Source organism: Polyodon spathula, chromosome 8, assembly GCF_017654505.1.
Source record: "Polyodon spathula isolate WHYD16114869_AA chromosome 8, ASM1765450v1, whole genome shotgun sequence".
Taxonomy (NCBI): domain Eukaryota; kingdom Metazoa; phylum Chordata; class Actinopteri; order Acipenseriformes; family Polyodontidae; genus Polyodon; species Polyodon spathula.
The window spans coordinates 49,263,100-49,283,963 of record NC_054541.1 but is presented as its reverse complement, the minus strand read 5'-3'; the positions used below and the strand labels follow the sequence as shown (position 1 = coordinate 49,283,963).

The following is a 20,864-nucleotide window of genomic DNA, read 5'->3' as shown; positions in this document are numbered from 1 at the left end:
ATAGCACTTGAATGGCCTTCAATTCCTGGAATTGACTCCAGGTGTCAGGTATTCCTTGTTGCTAATTTGACTTTCTGAATTTTCCTTGCCAGTTGTACACCGTGCCATTATTATGGGCTTGCATGTCTCTCACACTTTTTGATTTTATATAACTTTAAATCATTTTCAAAATGTTGTGTCTTTATTTCAAGTGTAAATTCTTCTTCCTTAATTTTGCCTTATAATTCTCCTTTTATTTTTGCTGCTTCTGTTTTCATCGTTATATTTTCTTGTTTTGTGTTAGTAGGGTCAAATATAATGTGCATTTGTTCAACATTTGTAATTATATATATATATATATATATATATATATTATATATATATATATATATATATATATATATATATATAGGCTTCAGTGAGTTACAGGAAAATAATTCCATCTAGGGATTCTGTGACATTGTAAATTACAGAACCCAAGATGGAATTATTTTCCTGTTTGGAGTGTATAGTTGTCCTCTAATGCATGATTCTAATCTTTTCAGTTTTTCTTGAATACAATTCTGTTCTGTTGTTTGATAGTCCTCTGGTGTTTCACTATAGAAGTTTTCAAAGTAGTGTTTCCAGATAATTCCATTTTGAATGGCCAGTTCTTGAGGGTTTTTTAATTGACATTATTCCATGATACAATTCAAACTGACACACTTTCCTAGTCGTTTGAGTTTCACACACCCCTTATATTTTTGTCTTTGGTATTGTCCTGTGCTTGTTTGTATCCATGACGACTTAGTGGATTTTCTTTGTCCAGAGTGATGCAGGAATGATTACACTTGAAAAGGAGACCCAACCTTGATCGCCATTGAAGAAAGAAAACGTTAACATTGATGAATTAACAATGGACTAATAACAGCAATACGTTTTTTGTTTTAAAAAGAAAAAGAATAAAGTGGAGTGGTTTTGGCCACCACAGCTGGGCTCTATACCTACTGTATGTGCCATCTCATTGAGGCCATATCCATCAGCCAGCCTAGCGTCTCCACCTGTCAGGAGGCCAGTTTTTCCACACTCCATCTTCTTTCACCCTGTTACAGTCACCCACTTAAAGTCTTTGAAAAAGTAACAGTAACAAAGAAATAAAGCAATTCATAAGACAAGTTAACTTTAAATTTCATTATTTATTTATTTTTACAAAATGAATTACTTTTATTGAATCAATAAAAAACCCTTACTGTGATTAATTTGTCTCTGTCAGTGTCTGTGTATTTCCTTGAGTTTCTGCCCCTTGTGGTAATACTTCAAAGAGAGTGACCTTATTCCTTCAAACACAAACAAAGGATGGGTACATTTACTTGCATGATATAACCTTAACCCTTTTCTGATACAATTGTGTACTTGCATAATATGGTGCAAACAGATTTACACATGAAGTACATAGTAACGTGCATAATAACATTGTGATTATGTCTAAGTACACATGTATTTACTAAGGAACTACTATGTAAAAACACAGTAATTAGAGACACAATGTAAATTGTTACCCAAATAATAAGCCACGAAATATGAGGGATCCTCATTCACTGATCAGTACAAAACATCATCTTTCACCGTCAATGAGAACAGGGTCATCTGGATAGCCTGAAACCAGAACATGTTTTAACTATTTTCTGTGATTTAACTAAACAGATGCAACCACATTAAGAGACAGTAAACAGCCACTAATATGCCACCACCTAGGTGAAATGTTACACACATTTTTAAATTTGTATAAAATGAGCGCAAAACACAGTAGAACATTTTTTAAAAATTGCACCTTCTGCATACTTCTGAAAAGGCTCCTAAGCTGGATTTCTTAAGTGAAGGGGCTGAAAGAAACGACCACTGTCATTCATTAACTCACAGCTGCCACAATTTCAAATGGGGCAGAAATTAGTTGCACATCCCTAGTGGTAATTTCTAAGACAAACTCACTTTGTATCACTTAGGAGTCTTTTCAGAAGAATTCCTGTGGTTGAAAAAATGACATCAGTTACTAAACCTAGTGAAGAATGATGTAAACAGAAACAGAAATGTGCTTAAGTAAATGAGAATTACACAAAATATACATAGGATACATAAGAAATGAAATATATTTCCAAATTGAAGATGTATAAAGTAAGCCTTTCAGCCTTTCTGTTGTGTGATAACACTAGAGTCCCATTAGAGAGCAGCTGCTTGCAATACACCTGTTGATTACCTTGACTCTTTGCATAACATACTACATCAGTGTTTCTGCACCTTTTCCACCCAGAGCCCCTCTTATGCACATTTAAATGAAACACACTGCTGCAGATCACGATGTTTAGGTGCTGGTTTCCACTTCCTTCTCACTCAGACCAGCAGGTTTCTGCTCAGGAAGGACGTTGTTCAGCAGAAGCTTTTCTGTAGTCTCTTGTAAATTTCTTTATCTGAGCGATGACAAACCCTAAAAAGATGTAACTCATCATGCGCTGGCCCAATATTAATCCAAGGAAGAGGAGCCTGTGAAGTAAAGCAGGACTAGTGAGGAGCACAGGGCTTCAAGCAGAGTTAATAAGGAACACAGGGCTTCAAGCAGAACTAGTGAGGAGCACAGGGCTTCAAGCAGAGTTAGTGAGGAGCACAGGGCTTCAGCAGAGTTAGTGAGGAGGACAGGGCTTCAAGCAGAGTTAGTGAGGAGCACAGGGCTTCAAGCAGAGTTAGTGAGGAGCACAGGGCTTCAAGCAGAGTTAGTGAGGAGCACAGGGCTTCAAGCAGAGTTAGTGAGGAGCACAGGGCTTCAAGCAGAGTTAGTGAGGAGCACAGGGCTTCAAGCAGAGTTAGTGAGGAGCACAGGGCTTCAGCAGAGTTAGTGAGGAGCACAGGGTTTCAAGCAGAGTTAGTGAGGAGGACAGTGTTTCAAGCAGAGTTAGTGAGGAGCACAGGGCTTCAGCAGAGTTAGTGAGGAGCACAGGGCTTCAAGCAGAGTTAGTGAGGAGCACAGGGCTTCAGCAGAGTTAGTGAGGAGGACAGGGCTTCAGCAGAGTTAGTGAGGAGGACAGGGCTTCAAGCAGAGTTAGTGAGGAGCACAGGGCTTCAAGCAGAGTTAGTGAGGAGCACAGGGCTTCAAGCAGAGTTAGTGAGGAGCACAGGGCTTCAAGCAGAGTTAGTGAGGAGCACAGGGCTTCAAGCAGAGTTAGTGAGGAGCACAGGGCTTCAAGCAGAGTTAGTGAGGAGCACAGGGCTTCAAGCAGAGTTAGTGAGGAGCACAGGGCTTCAAGCAGAGTTAGTGAGGAGCACAGGGCTTCAAGCAGAGTTAGTGAGGAGCACAGGGCTTCAAGCAGAGTTAGTGAGGAGCACAGGGCTTCAAGCAGAGTTAGTGAGGAGCACAGGGCTTCAAGCAGAGTTAGTGAGGAGGAGCACAGGGCTTCAAGCAGAGTTAGTGAGGAGCACAGGGCTTCAAGCAGAGTTAGTGAGGAGCACAGGGCTTCAAGCAGAGTTAGTGAGGAGCACAGGGCTTCAAGCAGAGTTAGTGAGGAGCACAGGGCTTCAAGCAGAGTTAGTGAGGAGCACAGGGCTTCAAGCAGAGTTAGTGAGGAGCACAGGGCTTCAAGCAGAGTTAGTGAGGAGCACAGGGCTTCAAGCAGAGTTAGTGAGGAGCACAGGGCTTCAAGCAGAGTTAGTGAGGAGCACAGGGCTTCAAGCAGAGTTAGTGAGGAGCACAGGGCTTCAAGCAGAGTTAGTGAGGAGCACAGGGCTTCAAGCAGAGTTAGTGAGGAGCACAGGGCTTCAAGCAGAGTTAGTGAGGAGCACAGGGCTTCAAGCAGAGTTAGTGAGGAGCACAGGGCTTCAAGCAGAGTTAGTGAGGAGCACAGGGCTTCAAGCAGAGTTAGTGAGGAGCACAGGGTTTCAGCAGAGTTAGTGAGGAGCACAGGGCTTCAAGCAGAGTTAGTGAGGAGCACAGGGCTTCAAGCAGAGTTAGTGAAGAGCACAGGGCTTCAAGCAGAGTTAGTGAGGAGCACAGTGTTTCAAGCAGAGTTAGTGAGGAGCACAGGGCTTCAGCAGAGTTAGTGAGGAGCACAGGGCTTCAAGCAGAGTTAGTGAGGAGGACAGGGCTTCAAGCAGAGTTAGTAAGGAGTACAGGGCTTCAAGCAGCAAAAGCACTGCCTATCATTCATAAACTTGTTTTTATGTGGTCAAGACAGTTGATCTGTCCGGCAATGAAAGAAGGCTTAGAGAAGGTGCATCTCTACCCAAGACTAAAAATGACAATTAGTTATAATTATATTATTTTGGGAAGTGTGGGAGCAATATATCCAGTATGTACCTCACCTGAAGCAGATCAGGGAACCTGGTGTGGAATATAACATGTAGTTGTACTTCTATGGAATTGTCATAGAAATGTATATGTTTTATTTTAGTATTACTATACATATATCACCTTCATGTTGTTGACAGTATGTTCAGTTAAGCTCATTGAAATTATAGGGGTGTCTTTATAGTTTACAGAAAAGTATGTTAGCAGTGAGCTTACTGTGAATTCCATATGCAAGTAATTACTCTTTGTCTCGGACACACTGTCCTGCTTCAAACCCTAATCCCAACCCTAACCATATCCAGCAGTATTACATTTTGTTGAAATGTACAACTAATCTAAGCATCAATAGAGTTCAATAGCTCCAATATATCCCTCTGTGTCTCTATATCTGTATACACTGACCCTTTGTTGGCTGAAACTATGCAACTATGCCAAAACACCCTTGTGATTGACAAGGATAAATGTATTTAAGTTATGTTTTCTTATTATTAATACAATGCCATTATGGCAAACACTCACACACCTTAGACAGAGACTGTGCCCATCACGAGGAAGGACCAGCTGCACAAATCAGTGTGAGTGACATTTCATCAGCAGCTGTTCCTGCTGCATTTCTATCTGAAGAACATGTGAACGCAGACATTGGACCATCTGCCCGTTCCATGACTCTCACACTGTTCCTGCTGCATTTCTATCTGAAGAACATGTGAACGCAGGCATTGGACCATCTGCCCGTTCTATGACTCTCACACTGTTCCTGCTGCATTTCTATCTGAAGAACATGTGAACACAGGCATTGGACCATCTGCTCGTTCCATGACTCTCACACTGTTCTTAGCAACAGTGTTCTCTGAATGAGACGTTGTCGTACACCCTGAATGATCCACCATGTGTTACCTGAATGAGACATTGTTATACACCCTGCATGATCTAACATGTGTTACCTGAATGAGACGTTGTTATACACCTTGCATGATCCACCATGTGTTACCTGAATGAGACGTTGTTATACACCCTGCATGATCCACCATGTGTTACCTGAATGAGACGTTGTTATACACCCTGCATGATCTAACATGTGTTACCTGAATGAGACGTTGTTATACACCCTGCATGATCCACCATGTGTTACCTGAATGAGACGTTGTTATACACCCTGCATGATCCACCATGTGTTACCTGAATGAGACGTTGTTATACACCCTGCATGATCCACCATGTGTTACCTGAATGAGACGTTGTTATACACCCTGCATGATCTAACATGTGTTACCTGAATGAGACGTTGTTATACACCCTGCATGATCCACCATGTGTTACCTGAATGAGACGTTGTTATACACCCTGCATGATCCACCATGTGTTACCTGAATGAGACGTTGTTATACACCCTGCATGATCCACCATGTGTTACCTGAATGAGACGTTGTTGTACACCCTGCATGCTCCGCCATGTGTTACCTGAATGAGACGTTGTTATACACCCTGCATGATCCAACATGTGTTACCTGAATGAGACGTTGTTATACACCCTGCATGATCCAACATGTGTTACCTGAATGAGACGTTGTTATACACCCTGCATGATCCAACATGTGTTACCTGAATGAGATGTTGTTATACACCCTGCATGATCCAACATGTGTTACCTGAATGAGACGTTGTTGTACACCCTGCATGATCTAACATGTGTTACCTGAATGAGACGTTGTTGTACACCCTGCATGATCTAACATGTGTTACCTGAATGAGACGTTGTTGTACACCCTGCATGATCTAACATGTGTTACCTGAATGAGACGTTGTTGTACACCCTGCATGATCCACCATGTGTTACCTGAATGAGACGTTGTTGTACACCCTGCATGATCTAACATGTGTTACCTGAATGAGACGTTGTTGTACACCCTGCATGCTCCACGACCCCCACACTTCTTGGTCCCCCATTTCATGCATGTTGTGTCAATCAGGGCTCCAAAATATTGTCAATTCATTAACATTTCTTATTAGTAAATCAATGCATTTCTAGATGTTAGTAATGTTCGTGTTTTGAAGGAACTGCATTGCTACATTATCTTTCTTATTTGTAAATCAATGTAACCTAAGTGCCATTGTGAAGATGCCCACAGACAGTGATTTCAGGTCTGGATCAACACACCTGTCCGTGTTCAATACAGAGCGTTGGTTAGACTAACCTGAATCCATCACAAATACATTTTCTATGGACTGTACCAACAACTGCTATTGCCACAACTCCAAGTGGTATAAGATACACAGGCATTATATACTGATGCTGTTTGTATTATGTTCTAGTCCAACAGGGCTGAACTGGGTGTAAAGCAATGACTCAACACACAACAAGCAAGAGTCTAATTATAATGCAAGAGAGCCGGGTCTGTCAGCAAAACAGAATCTGGGAAACTGAAGAGTGGCTTCCGTACTCAGGTCAAGGCCCCTTAACACAGATTTAAAAAAGCATTAAGAACCAATCAGAATGACTGTAAATACCTTACAATGGCAACAAGACACTGTTAATGAATGTGTTTGTAATAGTAGACATCACTGGGATGAAGGAGGGCTGGTTTACCTGATGCTTATAATGTACAGCGGTATGTTTCCCAGAGAGAACACGAAGAAGCTCAAGGACTGGAATGCCAAGTAATATATTAACATTCTGGAACACTTGTCCTCTCGGGGGCACTGGCCCAGAAGTGCCGAGAAATTCCCAGATCCTGGCTTAGGAAAAGCTTCAATACATCTGCAGGCATAAAACGTCTAGAGCAAGGGATAGATAATGCAGTGTGAAAGCATGTCATGAAGGCTTTCATTCATTGCTTTCTGATGTGCTCTCACTGCTGCAACCCATTCACACATCAGAACAACAACATGGAACTTCCACTCCTGCTTTCAAGCTAACAGATGTGACCAAGCTCCTGAACCATGGAGGGGAAGCCCAACTTGGACTGCTGGGGAGCCTGGACAGTAGAGGTTACTGAAGTGTGAACTAACCCCACAGGACTTTCATCACTAACCCAGTGGAGGCACAAAAGCCATTGCAGTGCTTCCTGTCGACACCCAGAGAAGATCAGCAACTTGACAGGCACCGGATTCAAAACATGCTCCTCCAGTTTGTCCTTGCTTTACTAAGTGATTAGATTCACTATGGTGTAAGGATCAGATGGGAGCGGGAATGGAATATTGTGAAGGTTGGCCTCACCGTGTTTTTTCCACTTCCTCTGGGTATGTTACAACCAGCAAAGCCAGGGGAAACGTACGTCATCCCATTCTCTCCGCACACTGGCTCCCACTGGTTCACTGGGCAACCACTGGGCAGCCAGAGTTACAGGCCACCGACACTCTGCTCTCCAAGTCTGAAATCCCTGTTCTGAAATACAACCATAACTAATTTCTTAGAGTTTATGTAAAGCCATTTATTTTAGTGGATGGAAAATTTCATGTTATATATGTTTAAATGTAGTGACTTTTTTTAAGCATTTTTCACCTACAAATGTGGTTTTCCATGATGTGTTTTTGTACTGCACACTATCTTTAAAGTTTAATGTTTGTGAAAATATTTGAAATGAAAGAATAGACATACTGCAGCAACTTTGAACTATATTTCACCAGTTAACTGCACTTCCTGATGCTTTAGCGTGACTGTGTGCTGTATACCTTTGAATTTTCAGCATGTCTAATTGTAAACATAATCTATCTCCTTAATGTTAATAATGCCCCTGCCTGAGCAAATGCCCACTTTTGCCTTAACGACAACTTTACGCCCTGTGGGTTTTGACTCGGCAGAATCCGGTATTGCAATTCAGCACAAGTTAACCTTGGTTCAATATAAGCAGCACTTTTAAATGTGTTTTAATTTAGTCTGAATTCAAAACAATGAAATACTGCCGCTTTAATATAATATAATATATCAAAACGGTCAATTTCAAAATACTATACAATCACAGTTTAAAAATATGTTCAATAAGGTTAGTGGTCATAAAAACAGTTCTAGATATTGAAAGCCAAACCACTCACCCTGCATAGGAAACTGTGAGTCCAGCGATCTCAGCATTGTGATAGGTTAATGCAAATAAAGATAAGATACAGAGACAGCCAAGGACAGCGATGCCCAGTCCCACCTTGACTGCTCCCAGGAGATCTAGCTTAAACTTCTTCATGATAAGACCACTGAAGAAAATCCCCAAGGAAACGGACAGCATGCTGGTAACACCTAAAAAACAAAGAAAAAACGTTTGACCCAGCTCTTGAAAAAACAAAGAACAAAGAAAAAAAAAACGTTTGACCCAGCTCTTGAAAATGTGGAGCAGACTAATAAAAATGTGTGGCAACCTTCTCTTTAAAACTGAAATGTATTTATACTGATGCAAAATGATTGGGTGGAATATTTGTTCTTCATTTAAAAAAATAAATGCTAAAATAAATCTACAATCTCTAAAAGTTTGCTTGTGGTTTTCCCATGCATTGTCCCTGGTTGTACTGTGTTTTTGTGAATATGCTGGCCTCTTACCTCTTTACCGCACCTTCACTGTGATTTGATTTGCTTTTATTATGCCATATTTTTACAAGGGAACTGACAAGACAAATAACAGATTTAGAGGAGGGACCAATGATCTACTCAATGCTAACAAGATATTTAGTGAAGTTGATTTGAGTTGGACAAAACAGGAAATACATGCCACACCACCAGTTTATCAGCATGTATTGATCTGTTGCAATTTTTGTGGAGGGAAACGTATTTCATTTCTGAAAAATCCTGTAGTGGAAATTCTCAATTCATCAGCATCGTTCTGAGAGAGGAAAGATAACATTTTACGTCAAGGGTCTCTAATTACTGTGTATTTACTTAATGTAAAGTGTTACCGGATGAAAAACAACCATTCGAGCTACAGGACTGGAAACAGATATTTTTTAACTTACCTATTAAAAAGTTAGCTTTGGATGCAGATTCTCCAAACTGTTGTTCTAAGTATTTTGGTGTGTACGTTATCAAAATGATGACCCCATTGACCATTATAATGATCGCGATTAGATAGAATACATAGATCTTGTTTGTGAGTAGATGCTTCAAAGCTGCAAAAAACCTGCAGGTAAAAAAGAGATTGTCATTAAAATACATAAATAATGTTGGGGGGGGGGGGGGCACAAATACAAAGTGTAAATATATAAAATGTACCCTTTACAATGTCTATGAGTTTGGGATGCTCATCTGTTGTATTTGTTTGCTGGTTTCCTTGTAACAAATTTTGTTCTGCTGTAGTGCTGGAATCTTTTTCTGAACCCTCTTCTTTAGGCAGTGTTTTAGGCAGAAAAAAGAATGGAAATGCAGAAAGCAAGCTGGTTCCTCCAGCGATTATAAAGCCAAGCCACCAAGCATTGACCCAACGGGAATCCTTCATTGATATGGCAATACTTCCTGCAGGAACAACCACACAAAAAAAACCAAAAAACTGTCAAGCCTACAGTAAATTTGATCAAATGTGAGCCCAACAAAAAGATAACTCTATATGTATTTAAAAACAAATGTGTAAATGTACAGTTTTAACTTGCTTTGCTTATTACATATTATATAATGACATATTGGGCATCTAATAATATATTTATTAGGGCTGTGCACATACTCAAACAATCTGTGTAATTCCCTGTAATGTGTTTGAAGCTGTTAGGTATTAACTAAAGTAGAACAAAACATATTAATTGCACAACACACGCTTTACTGGAAGTAAAGTTACTGGAATGTCATGATACTGTTAACTGGCTGTCTAAGTACACAATGGTTTTAAGCAATCATTGTAAACTGTATCTTCTAACTTACCAAGATCAACAAACCCGATGTCTACATACAGCCTTGCACAAAACGCACCCAGCGTGAACCCAAAAAGAGGTCCAATCAATGAAAAGGTATGGAGGCACCCTGAAACACAAACTGGGAAAACAAACCAATGAGACTCCAGATCGGTTTTCTAGATCTCAGAGTTACCAATGTAAAAGGCTGAGTTTTCTGGGCTGGCGAAATCATCAATGAATGAAATTCCCAGCGGTGTAATGCTTGCTTCACCAACCCCTCGTAGCATTTTCCCCAGCAGCACAGCAACCCACATCAGGGAGCCTCCATCATGTTCACAACCTGGACAAAAGAAGGGGTGCGTGTGTAAAATGAAATATGAGGGGGTTATAGATGCAGATGCAAACTCGACACGATATCAAGTTTTTTTTTTTTTTTTTTTTTTTTAATTATTGTCAGCAGAGGCTGGGTACAAACCAACGACCACGCAAACCACAAATTAACTTCTTAACCGCTATGCAAATAAGGCTGTCTCATCTGCATTCATGGTCAGAAAACTTTTAACCTCATCTCTCTGACAGGGGTCAGAATCTGTATTGGCAGTGCATCACACAACACTGCCCCTTACACAAAGACTCAACAGGACAGGCAGCTTTCTCTGGTTTTGTATTGATCTCAGTGTGCATTAGCATGCCTTACCCATTATTCTGGAATATTGTTGCTGGGCCTCAAGCTCAGTAAGCTGGCCTGGGTCTTGTGAACACGGGAAGCTCGCTGTGCTGGAGTTAGTTGAAGCTGATATTGTTGTTTCGTAGTTATAGCTGTGAACAAAATCATCAGAATAAAAGGCATAAAATACAAAACAAGCAGAAAGCCAATTAGAATAACTTCCTTTTCTAAATACATTAAAGGTTTTGAGGAATACTTACAAGGAATAACAGTTTATTACAACATGTTCATAGTGACAATACTGTACCGGGGTGTGCAGTCTGGGATACTGGGGCTGCACCATTGTGGTCCCATCTCGCCAGCAGCAATGAGCGCCCTGCAGAGCATGGAGCTCCAGGTGCACGGAGCAGGGAGAAGGTGCAAGGTGGCTGCTTGCAATCGTTCATGAGAGCTGGAGTCTGCAGGGGTTGCCACAGACAGGCCTCCACAGACCAACATTGTTGCACCGCTGAACCTGCAGTGACCCTTGAAAAAGGATTCAAGGGACACACCTGGACTAAAAGAAGGGACGCACCTGGGCTAACAGAAGGGATGCACCTGGACTAAAAGAAGGGACGCACCTGGACTAAAAGAAGGGACGCACCTGGGCTAAAAGAAGGGATGCACCTGGACTAAAAGAAGGGACGCACCTGGGCTAAAAGAAGGGATGCACCTGGGCTAACAGAAGGGATGCACCTGGGCTAAAAGAAGGGATGCACCTGGGCTAAAAGAAGGGATGCACCTGGGCTAACAGAAGGGACGCACCTGGGCTAAAAGAAGGGATGCACCTGGACAAAAAGAAGGGACGCACCTGGGCTAAAAGAAGGGACGCACCTGGACTAAAAGAAGGGACGCACCTGGAATAAAAGAAGGGACGCACCTGGGCTAACAGCAGGGATGCACCTGGACTAAAAGAAGGGATGCACCTGGACTAAAAGAAGGGACGCACCTGGACTAAAAGAAAGGACTGATTCCCAGGGGAGGGAAATTGGGTTGCATTTGTTGCATTGTTGTTGACGGACTATGGGCTATTTCAGGGGAGTCTGCGAGCTCCTTGGGCAGAGTGTGTAATAAGAATGTACACCATAGATATCAAGTTGTAAAGATTAATTACAAGTTCAATATTGCCTATGTGTAAGAGCATGGGTATGGAATATTGGAAAGATTCAAGAGTCTTAAAGGAATCAATGGTAAAGATGGATTTACCTTTCTTATTGTAGCGGGCTAACAGGGGTCCAAAGTGGAGTGGAGAAGGGGTCTCTATTGTAATGGTCTATGCTATATGTGAGAGTGTAGTGCCAGCATAATTTGAAACAGATTTAAACCAAAACCAGATGTTTAGACTATAGAATCTTTAGGAATGAGGTTGCGCAAGTTCAGAGCCAACTCTATGTAAGCTTAAAAGGAGACTAAACTATCTGAATTCTCTCTGGTCTTGAATGGAAGAAACCTCTCCTCTGTAACCTGTCAGAGCATGTGCAGTTTTTTTTTTAGAACATTAGAAAGTTTACAAATGAGAGGAGGCCATTCGGCCAATCTTTCTTTTTTCAGGCTGAAAAAGTCCCTTGGGTCGACACTGTCAATACCTTTTAGAATTTTGAATGCTTGAATTAGGTCGCCACGTAGTCTTCTTTGTTCAAGACTGAACAGATTCAATTCTTTTAGCCTGTCTGCATATGACATGCCTTTTAAGCCCAAAATAATTCTGGTCGCTCTTCTTTGCACTCTTTCTAGAGCAGCAATATCTTTTTTATAGCGAGGTGACCAGAACTGCACACAATATTCAAGATGAGGTCTTACTAGTGCATTGTACAGTTTTAACATTACTTCCCTTGATTTAAATTCAACACTTTTCACAATGTATCTGAGCATCTTGTTAGTCTTTTTTATAGCTTCCCTACATTGTCTAGATGAAGGCATTTCTGAGTCAACAAAAACTCCTAGGTCTTTTTTATAGATTCCTTCTCCAATTTCAGTATCTCCCATGTGATATTTATAATGTACATTTTTATTTCCTGCGTGCAGTACCTTACACTTTTCTCTATTAAATGTCATTTGCCATGTGTCTGCCCAGTTCTGAATCTTGTCTAGATCATTTTGAATGACCTTTGCTGCTGCAACAGTGTTTGCCACTCCTCCTACTTTTGTGTTGTCTGCAAATTTAACAAGTTTGCTTACTATACCAGAATCTAAATCATTAATGTAGATTAGGAATAGCAGAGGACCTAATACTGATCCCTGTGGTACACTGCTGGTTACCACACTCCATTCTGAGGTTTTTCCTCTAATCAGTACTTTCTGTTTTCTACATGTTAACCACTCCCTAATCCATGTACATGTGTTTCCTTGAATCCCAACTGCGTTCAGTTTGAGAATTAATCTTTTGTGTGGGACTTTGTCAAAAGCTTTCTGGAAATCTAAATAAACCATGTCATATGCTTTGCAATTATCCATTATCGATGTTGCATCCTCAAAAAAATCAAGCAAGTTAGTTAGACACAATCTCCCTTTCCTAAAACCATGTTGACTGTCTCCCAGGACCCTGTTACCATATAGGTAATTTTCCATTTTGGATCTTATTATAGTTTCCATAAGTTTGCATATAATAGAAGTCAGGCTTACTGGTCTGTAGTTACCTGGTTCAGTTTTGTTTCCCTTTTTGTGGATTGGTATTACGTTTGCAATTTTCCAGTCTGTCGGTACCACCCCTGTGTCAAGAGACTGCTGCATGATCTTGGTTAGCGGTTTGTAAATTACTTCTTTCATTTCTTTGAGTACTACTGGGAGGATCTCATCTGGCCCAGGGGATTTGTTTATTTTAAGAGCTCCTAGTCCCTTTAACACTTCTGCCTCAGTTATGCTAAAGTTATTTAAAACTGGATAGGAACTGGATGACATGTGGGGCATGTTGTCAGTATCTTCCTTTGTAAAAACTTGTGAAAAGTAATCATTTAATATATTTGCTATTTTTTTTTCTTCATCTACGATTTTGCCATTTGTATCTCTTAAACATTTAATCTCCTCTCTGAATGTTCTCTTGCTGTTGTAATATTGGAAAAACATTTTGGAATTGGTTTTAGCTCCCTTAGCAATGTTCATTTCTATTTCTCTCTTGGCCTTTCTAACTTTCTATTTGACTTGCGTTTGCAGTTCTATGTACTCTTTCTGCGTACTTTCTTTTTGGTCCTTTTTTAACGCTCTGTAAAGTGCCTTTTTTCACTGAATATTTTTTTTAGTTGATCTATTAAACCATTTTGGCAATTTAGTTTTACATTTAGATTTGTCTACTTTAGGGATGTAATTGTTTTGCGCCTCCAGTACTACATTTTTGAAGAACAACCATCCTTCTTCTGTGGGTGTTTTCTCTATTTTACTCCAATCTACTTCTGTTAGTCTCTGTTTCATACCTTCATAGTTTGCTTTTCTAAAACTGTAAACCTTAGCTTTAGTCATTACTTTTGAGGTTTTAAAAAGCACTTCAAATGAGACCATGTTGTGGTTCTCTGACCTCTGTTTTAGTTATTCTATCTTCGTTATTTGAAAAGACTAAATCAAGGCATACCTCCCCTCTAGTCGGTGCCTTGACAAATTGTGTTAGGAAGCAGTCATTTGTCATTTCCACCATTTCTATTTCATCCTTCGTGCTACCCATCAGGTTTTCCCATTTTATTTGGGGGAAGTTGAAATCCCCCATTAGTATGGCTTCTCCTTTGCTACACGCATTTCTAATGTCATTGTATAACAGATTATTTTGCTCACCGTCTGAATCTGGCGGTCTATAGCATGCTGCTATTATTATGCCCTTCGAATTTTTGTGTTATTCTGACCCATATTGATTCGGTTTTATTTTCTTTATCCAGATTTAACACCTGGGCTTCAAGACTGTTTCTTATGTATAGCGCCACCCCTCCTCCTCTTCTGTCCTGCCTGTCTTTCCTATACAGTGTATACCCACAAATATTATATTCGTCCCCATCACTCTCAGACAACCATGTTTCAGTAACACCTATCACATCATAGTTACCTGTTAGTGCAGTAGCTTCAAGTTCTAGAATTTTGTTTCTGATACTTCTAGCATTTAGATAAATACATTTAATGGTTTTCTTACCTGAGTTGTTGTTCTTGTTTTGATGCGGTCTCCCTTCTGTTTTTTTTTTTTTATTTCTCCCCCCTTCCTTTTTAGTTTAAATGCTTCTGAACCTGCTCGAGGATCTTTTCTCCAAGTAGACTGGTTCCCTTGTTATTTAAGTGCAGTCCATCCCGTCTATACAGATAGTTCTCGTTGTAGAATGTGGTCCAATGATCAAGATTGGTGAAGCCTTCCTGTGTGCATCACATCTTCAGCCATGCGCTTTGATTAATTATTTCCAGATGTCCATATGGTCCTTTGCAAGGTGCCGGTAGTATCCCAGAAAATACCACAGTTTTGTTTTTCTCTTTTAATTTCCTTCCTAGCTCTCTGAATTAGTTTTGCAGGGATTTTGGTCTGTCTCTTCCAATGTTGTTTGTATCGATGTGGATGACTACTACCGGGTCGTCTCCTGTTCGTTCTAGGAGCCTGTCCACGTTCTCAGTGATGTGCTTGACCGAGGCTCCCGGAAGGCAGCACACTCTTGTAGTAAGGGGGTCCAAACTACGAATTGAACTTGCTGTGTTCAAAGTAAAACAGCTACTTACTATTTTTACTAAGTTAGATGACTACCATTATTCGACTAGAAGAATGTGTTGCAATAATTGTCATGTTTCTGTATTTTGACTAGCCAATGAATGTAATCAAACATTCAATATAATCTGTTACAAATAATCTTTTATTAATCAATAAACCATGTAATTTGAATAATCTATTAAAAATTGAATTGGTCTGAGTCTTTATAATAAAGTTACCACAATTCCCATTACCTACAAAGTACACAGCTGTGGAGGTGTGTCTTTAACACAAGATGTGCCACTCTGAACCAGAAGCTACCTTGTCCAGACTTGCTATATTGTCCCGTTCTACTTCGTCCCTTTTCAGAAAAGCTGCTGCGGGTTTTATAGGGTTCTATAAATAATGAACTGATTCATTGGTTCAATTCAGTTATTTAAGGGGATAAGAATCTGGCCCTTGAAAACTGGTGTTGTACACAACTGGATCTAAAAGTTCTAAAGCAACTAGAATGATTCTTACCAATACCTTCGTTCCACGCTCTTTAACACTGAATTGCTAGTTCTTTAATAGCAGTCTAACATTGTTTATAGCATCCTATAATATTCAACGTATTGAATGATAATAGAGCAGATATGTTTGATGCAGAGTTGACTTACTGTCCCATGAGGAAATGAGGTAGCGCTGTGAGTAAAGTTCCAATAGACATCATCATGCATCCACCACCGATTATTTTTGGTCTGTGAAACTTTGCTCCAAAGTAGCTTACCAATGGTAATACCAGAAAATTACCTAAAATAAACACACAAGCTGAGTTCTGGTCCCTTAAACCAAGCAGGCATGCTCACAGGATAGAATGAAAAATTGCATAGAAAATGGGGTCTTAAAGTACCTACCCACTTCAAAGCTGCCATCAATAACCCCGATAATAGAACTGGGAATCTCAACGATAGAGCTACCAAAAACATCTGTCAAGATAACAAAGACATACAAACAAATAAAACAACACTTTGGATCAAGTGTCTAACTGCATTGTAGTTACACCAGCCGGGTTTCCACAAAATAAGTCTCCCCTTTCGGGTAGTGTGGGTTTCCATGCAGTTCTCTTTTAGCCAGAGATTCTTTTTCCAAATGGAAATAACTGAATGAATATAGAAATACGGGTGCGTATATATTTATATATCCAATTTGCATGACTACAGATATCCTGCAGCTTTTTTAAATGGGTTTCCACCAAGTTTTTAGTTATTTGGGATCCAGTACTGGTGTAACGTCAACTTATGCTACCACATCAAAATCAGTGTACTATTTTGCAGCCAATAGTTTGTCATTTCAGGTTGTTGATAATGTTTGTTGATTTCTATTGGTCCTCTGCCTTATTGCTAAGATGAATCATTTTCAATGTATAAGAATTGTGCATTATGATATAATCTTCACAGTCCTGCCATGCGGTGTGCACACAGAACCTACTGTACAGTTTAAAGCTCATCATTGATTGTATCAACCGCACTGAAGGCTACTGTGAATGTATTAGTTTGAGATGCGATGGCGTGTGCTACTGTGTGTATAACCTTGAACTCCCTTTGTGACACATGCATAACAAGCACACAGAGCAGCCTGTGGAAGCTGTGTTATAAAGTTCAGATCTGATACTCCACAAAAGAGCAGCTCCAGGAAGTACTGGGGCACATTTGCTGGTTTGTGGTTTAGGACATATTCCTGAACATGATAATACATGAATGTGCATTTTTAATGTAACTTGATTCATTAATGAAACTGTGTGTCTTGAGAAACATGGCAAACTGCTGTGTCTTCAAAGGGGCCTCTGGTTTGCAGAGATACTGAACTATATGACCTACTGATTAGAGGACCGGTGCCTGAACTGGATTAGGCTGAGCGGACAGTTGAATTATGTATGGATAATTCACACATGCAACAACAATCGTTTTTACGCAAGGAAGACATAAAATAGTGATGTCCCAGTGGAAAAGGACATTAAAACATCAAAGGACTTGCAGTTATAGGCAATACCCCTCCTCCCGCAGTGCAATCTCATATGAATGACTGTACATACTACACAGGAACACTACATGAAGAAGCAGAGACACTGAATTATGCCTGCAGTCAACGGCGCTGGAGCCTTTCTAAAAGTGTATGTGGAGGGGTCAAGATCCATGAGTGAGGGGCTTGGTGGGTAGCAACGGGTTTCAGGAATAACAAATTGTATTTGGAGCTAATATAAAACACACTTAAATTTAACCAAACATCTCAACTGTAAAATATATAATTAGATTATAAACTGAAACCTTAGCATAATTAGACCCACAGAGGCATAAGCATTTAAAACAGCAGCTAGCAGGGTTAGACGCCTACAGAAAATAATGAGTGGGTGGACTACATATTGCCTTGCGTTATACCTCGTCGTCACGTCCGAAAGGATACGTGGGGTCTGGGACAATACAAATTGGTAACCATTTTAAACACACACGTAATGTTTATATTATAGGGCAATATACGTTATATCACTACACGCAACATACAACACAGAAATACACACAGGGGCGGGACAACATTGCCACAGTGACCCAGCAATGACAGGCAGGGCTGGGTTTCATTCCTGCAAGGCCTGTGGGACTAACATCCCGCAGGAAGACAGGCATACCATATGTACTCAGTGCTTAGGCTCCGAACACGCCACTTCAGCCCTACGAGGCTCTTGCAGCATCTGTGTGGCTTTTCAACCCTGAGTGCTTGCCAATCTGTGCCCACCTGCAGCCGCTCCCGGTCGCCTACGGCGAAACAGGTGAAGAAGTCTTGGCAAGCACGAGGCATCATGGATATGAAGGCCCAGATCCCACAGATCATGGAGCTTTTGGAAAGGCAGCAGGCCCCTACGGCTCCGGCTGTGGCCCCGCGTGTGGCTCTACCCTTACCCCCAGTGCCACTGAGAGTCGCTGTATCGTCCCCTAATCTCCCCATGGGAACAGGGCGAGCAGGAAGACCAGGCACTATATTCAGACGAGGACGCGCTTTCCATCGCGGCCCTGTGGGGGGAGTCCGCCTTTCCAGTGGAGATAGAGGTCGAGTTCCCGACCGAAGTGGTTCCTGGTTCCTCGGTATCCTTGGTTACTAGTGTGCCACCGCTGTCAGGGTCAATGTCCACACTCATGGGCGTCACCTACAAGCATCACCACAGGCAAGAGACAGGGTTCTCCTATATATATACATCTAACAAGAAAATGTAAATAAATAAACAAACAGACATCGGTTTACAGCATATGGTACATATAAAACTGAAACGGTAGCAACGCTTTTTTAACTTTTCAACAGCAATCGGTTTATTATCAGATGAGCACACCACAAGAAGTTATAAAAAAAAAAGATTAATTTATTTTTCTTTTTTTCACAATCAACAGAGATAACGCGCTTCTCCACGCCGCCTTTTTGCACAGGGCACAGCTATCCAAAGTTTTCTTTTGGTGCAGCCACAGGCTTTTTTTTTTCTCCAACTGTTTTGCTAATTACAGCAAAAGAAAAGAATGCCATTGGCAACATTCATCCCTTTTCCTAAGCACGGTTACTTCAGCCTAATACCACATTGCCACCCAGTCTCTGACCAGCTGCAAAACTGTGTCTTTAATTCTGAGTAGAGAATTCTCTCTCTCTCTCTCTCTCTCTCTCTCTCTCTCTCTCTCTCTCTCTCTCTCTCTCTCTCTCTCTCTATTCAAATTCAAATTCAAATTCAAACTGGCTTTATTAGCATGACAGGAGTGATCCAGTGTTGCTAAAGCATTTCAACTCACGTTGCATAAAATAAAATATAAAACAATATAACTCTGGTTTTGTCCAGATTTACTGTCAGTGCCCAGGTGTGACAGTACTGCTGTAGCAGTGCCAGGCTCTGCTGCAGCCCCTGCTCTGTGGGGGACAGCAGGACCAGGTCATTTGCGTAGAGCAGGAGTTTCATTTGTGTGTCATGGAGAATGAGACCAGGGCTGCAGACTGCTCCAGCACTGTGGCCAGCTCGCTGATATAGATGTTGAACAGTGTTGGGCTCAGACTGCAGCCCTGTCTCGCTCCACGCCCCTGATGGGTGTGTAAGGTGTAAATATGATCAGATGTCCGGTGTTTTGGTAGGAATCCAATCTGACTCTTACCCAAGACACTGTGCTCAGTAAGGAATCCAATCTGACTCTTACTCAAGACACTGTGTTCAGTAAGGAATCCAATCTGACTCTTACCCAAGACACTGTGTTCAGTAAGGAATCCAATCTGACTCTTACCCAAGACACTGTGTTCAGTAAGGAATCCAATCTGACTCTTACTCAAGACACTGTGTTCAGTAAGGAATCCAATCTGACTCTTACTCAAGACACTGTGTTCAGTAAGGAATCCAATCTGACTCTTACTCAAGACACTGTGTTCAGTAAGGAATCCAATCTGACTCTTACTCAAGACACTGTGTTCAGTAAGGAATCCAATCTGACTCTTACTCAAGACACTGTGTTCAGTAAGGAATCCAATCTGACTCTTACTCAAGACACTGTGTTCAGTAAGGAATCCAATCTGACTCTTACTCAAGACACTGTGTTCGGTAAGGAATCCAATCTGACTCTTACTCAAGACACTGTGTTCGGTAAGGAATCCAATCTGACTCTTACTCAAGACACTGTGTTCAGTAAGGAATCCAATCTGACTCTTACTCAAGACATTGTGTTCAGTAAGGAATCCAATCTGACTCTTACTCAAGACACTGTGTTCAGTAAGGAATCCAATCTGACTCTTACTCAAGACACTGTGTTCAGTAAGGAATCCAATCTGACTCTTACTCAAGACACTGTGTTCGGTAAGGAATCCAATCTGACTCTTACTCAAGACACTGTGTTCAGTAAGGAATCCAATCTGACTCTTACTCAAGACACTGTGTTCGGTAAGGAATCCAATCTGACTCTTACTCAAGACACTGTGTTCAGTAAAGAATCCTATCTGACTCTTACTCAAGACATTGTGTTCAGTAAGGAATCCAATCTGACTCTTACTCAAGACACTGTGTTCAGTAAGGAATCCAATCTGACTCTTACTCAAGACACTGTGTTCAGTAAGGAATCCAATCTGACTCTTACTCAAGACACTGTGTTCAGTAAGGAATCCAATCTGACTCTTACTCAAGACACTGTGTTCGATAAGGAATCCAATCTGACTCTTACTCAAGACACTGTGTTCAGTAAGGAATCCAATCTGACTCTTACTCAAGACACTGTGTTCAGTAAGGAATCCAATCTGACTCTTACCCAAGACACTGTGTTCAGTAAGGAATCCAATCTGACTCTTACTCAAGACACTGTGTTCAGTAAGGAATCCAATCTGACTCTTACTCAAGACACTGTGTTCGATAAGGAAGGCCAGTATCCAGGTGTTAA

General features: G+C 41.0%; 1 protein-coding gene and 1 long non-coding RNA gene across 2 annotated transcripts; both read right to left on the bottom strand.

Annotated features, from left to right (window-relative positions):
* Positions 1-499: 499 nt before the first annotated feature.
* Positions 500-1,656, bottom strand: LOC121320108. The gene is made up of 3 exons (XR_005950788.1): positions 1,518-1,656; positions 1,209-1,295; positions 500-1,085 (listed from the first exon to the last, which is right to left on the bottom strand). It is a non-coding gene; the product is annotated as an uncharacterized LOC121320108 (long non-coding RNA).
* Positions 1,657-1,809: 153 nt separating this feature from the next.
* LOC121319154 (solute carrier organic anion transporter family member 1C1-like) lies at positions 1,810-19,411 on the bottom strand. Its single transcript, XM_041256334.1, is given in 14 exon segments — positions 1,810-2,496; positions 6,176-6,326; positions 6,388-6,449; positions 6,879-7,066; positions 7,509-7,606; positions 9,227-9,391; positions 9,495-9,722; positions 10,122-10,220; positions 10,287-10,441; positions 10,820-10,912; positions 16,104-16,236; positions 16,341-16,399; positions 18,378-18,622; positions 19,301-19,411. Coding segments are annotated over 14 exon segments (1,917 nt in total). The 3' UTR covers positions 1,810-2,366.
* Between the last annotated feature and the right edge of the window lie 1,453 nt (positions 19,412-20,864).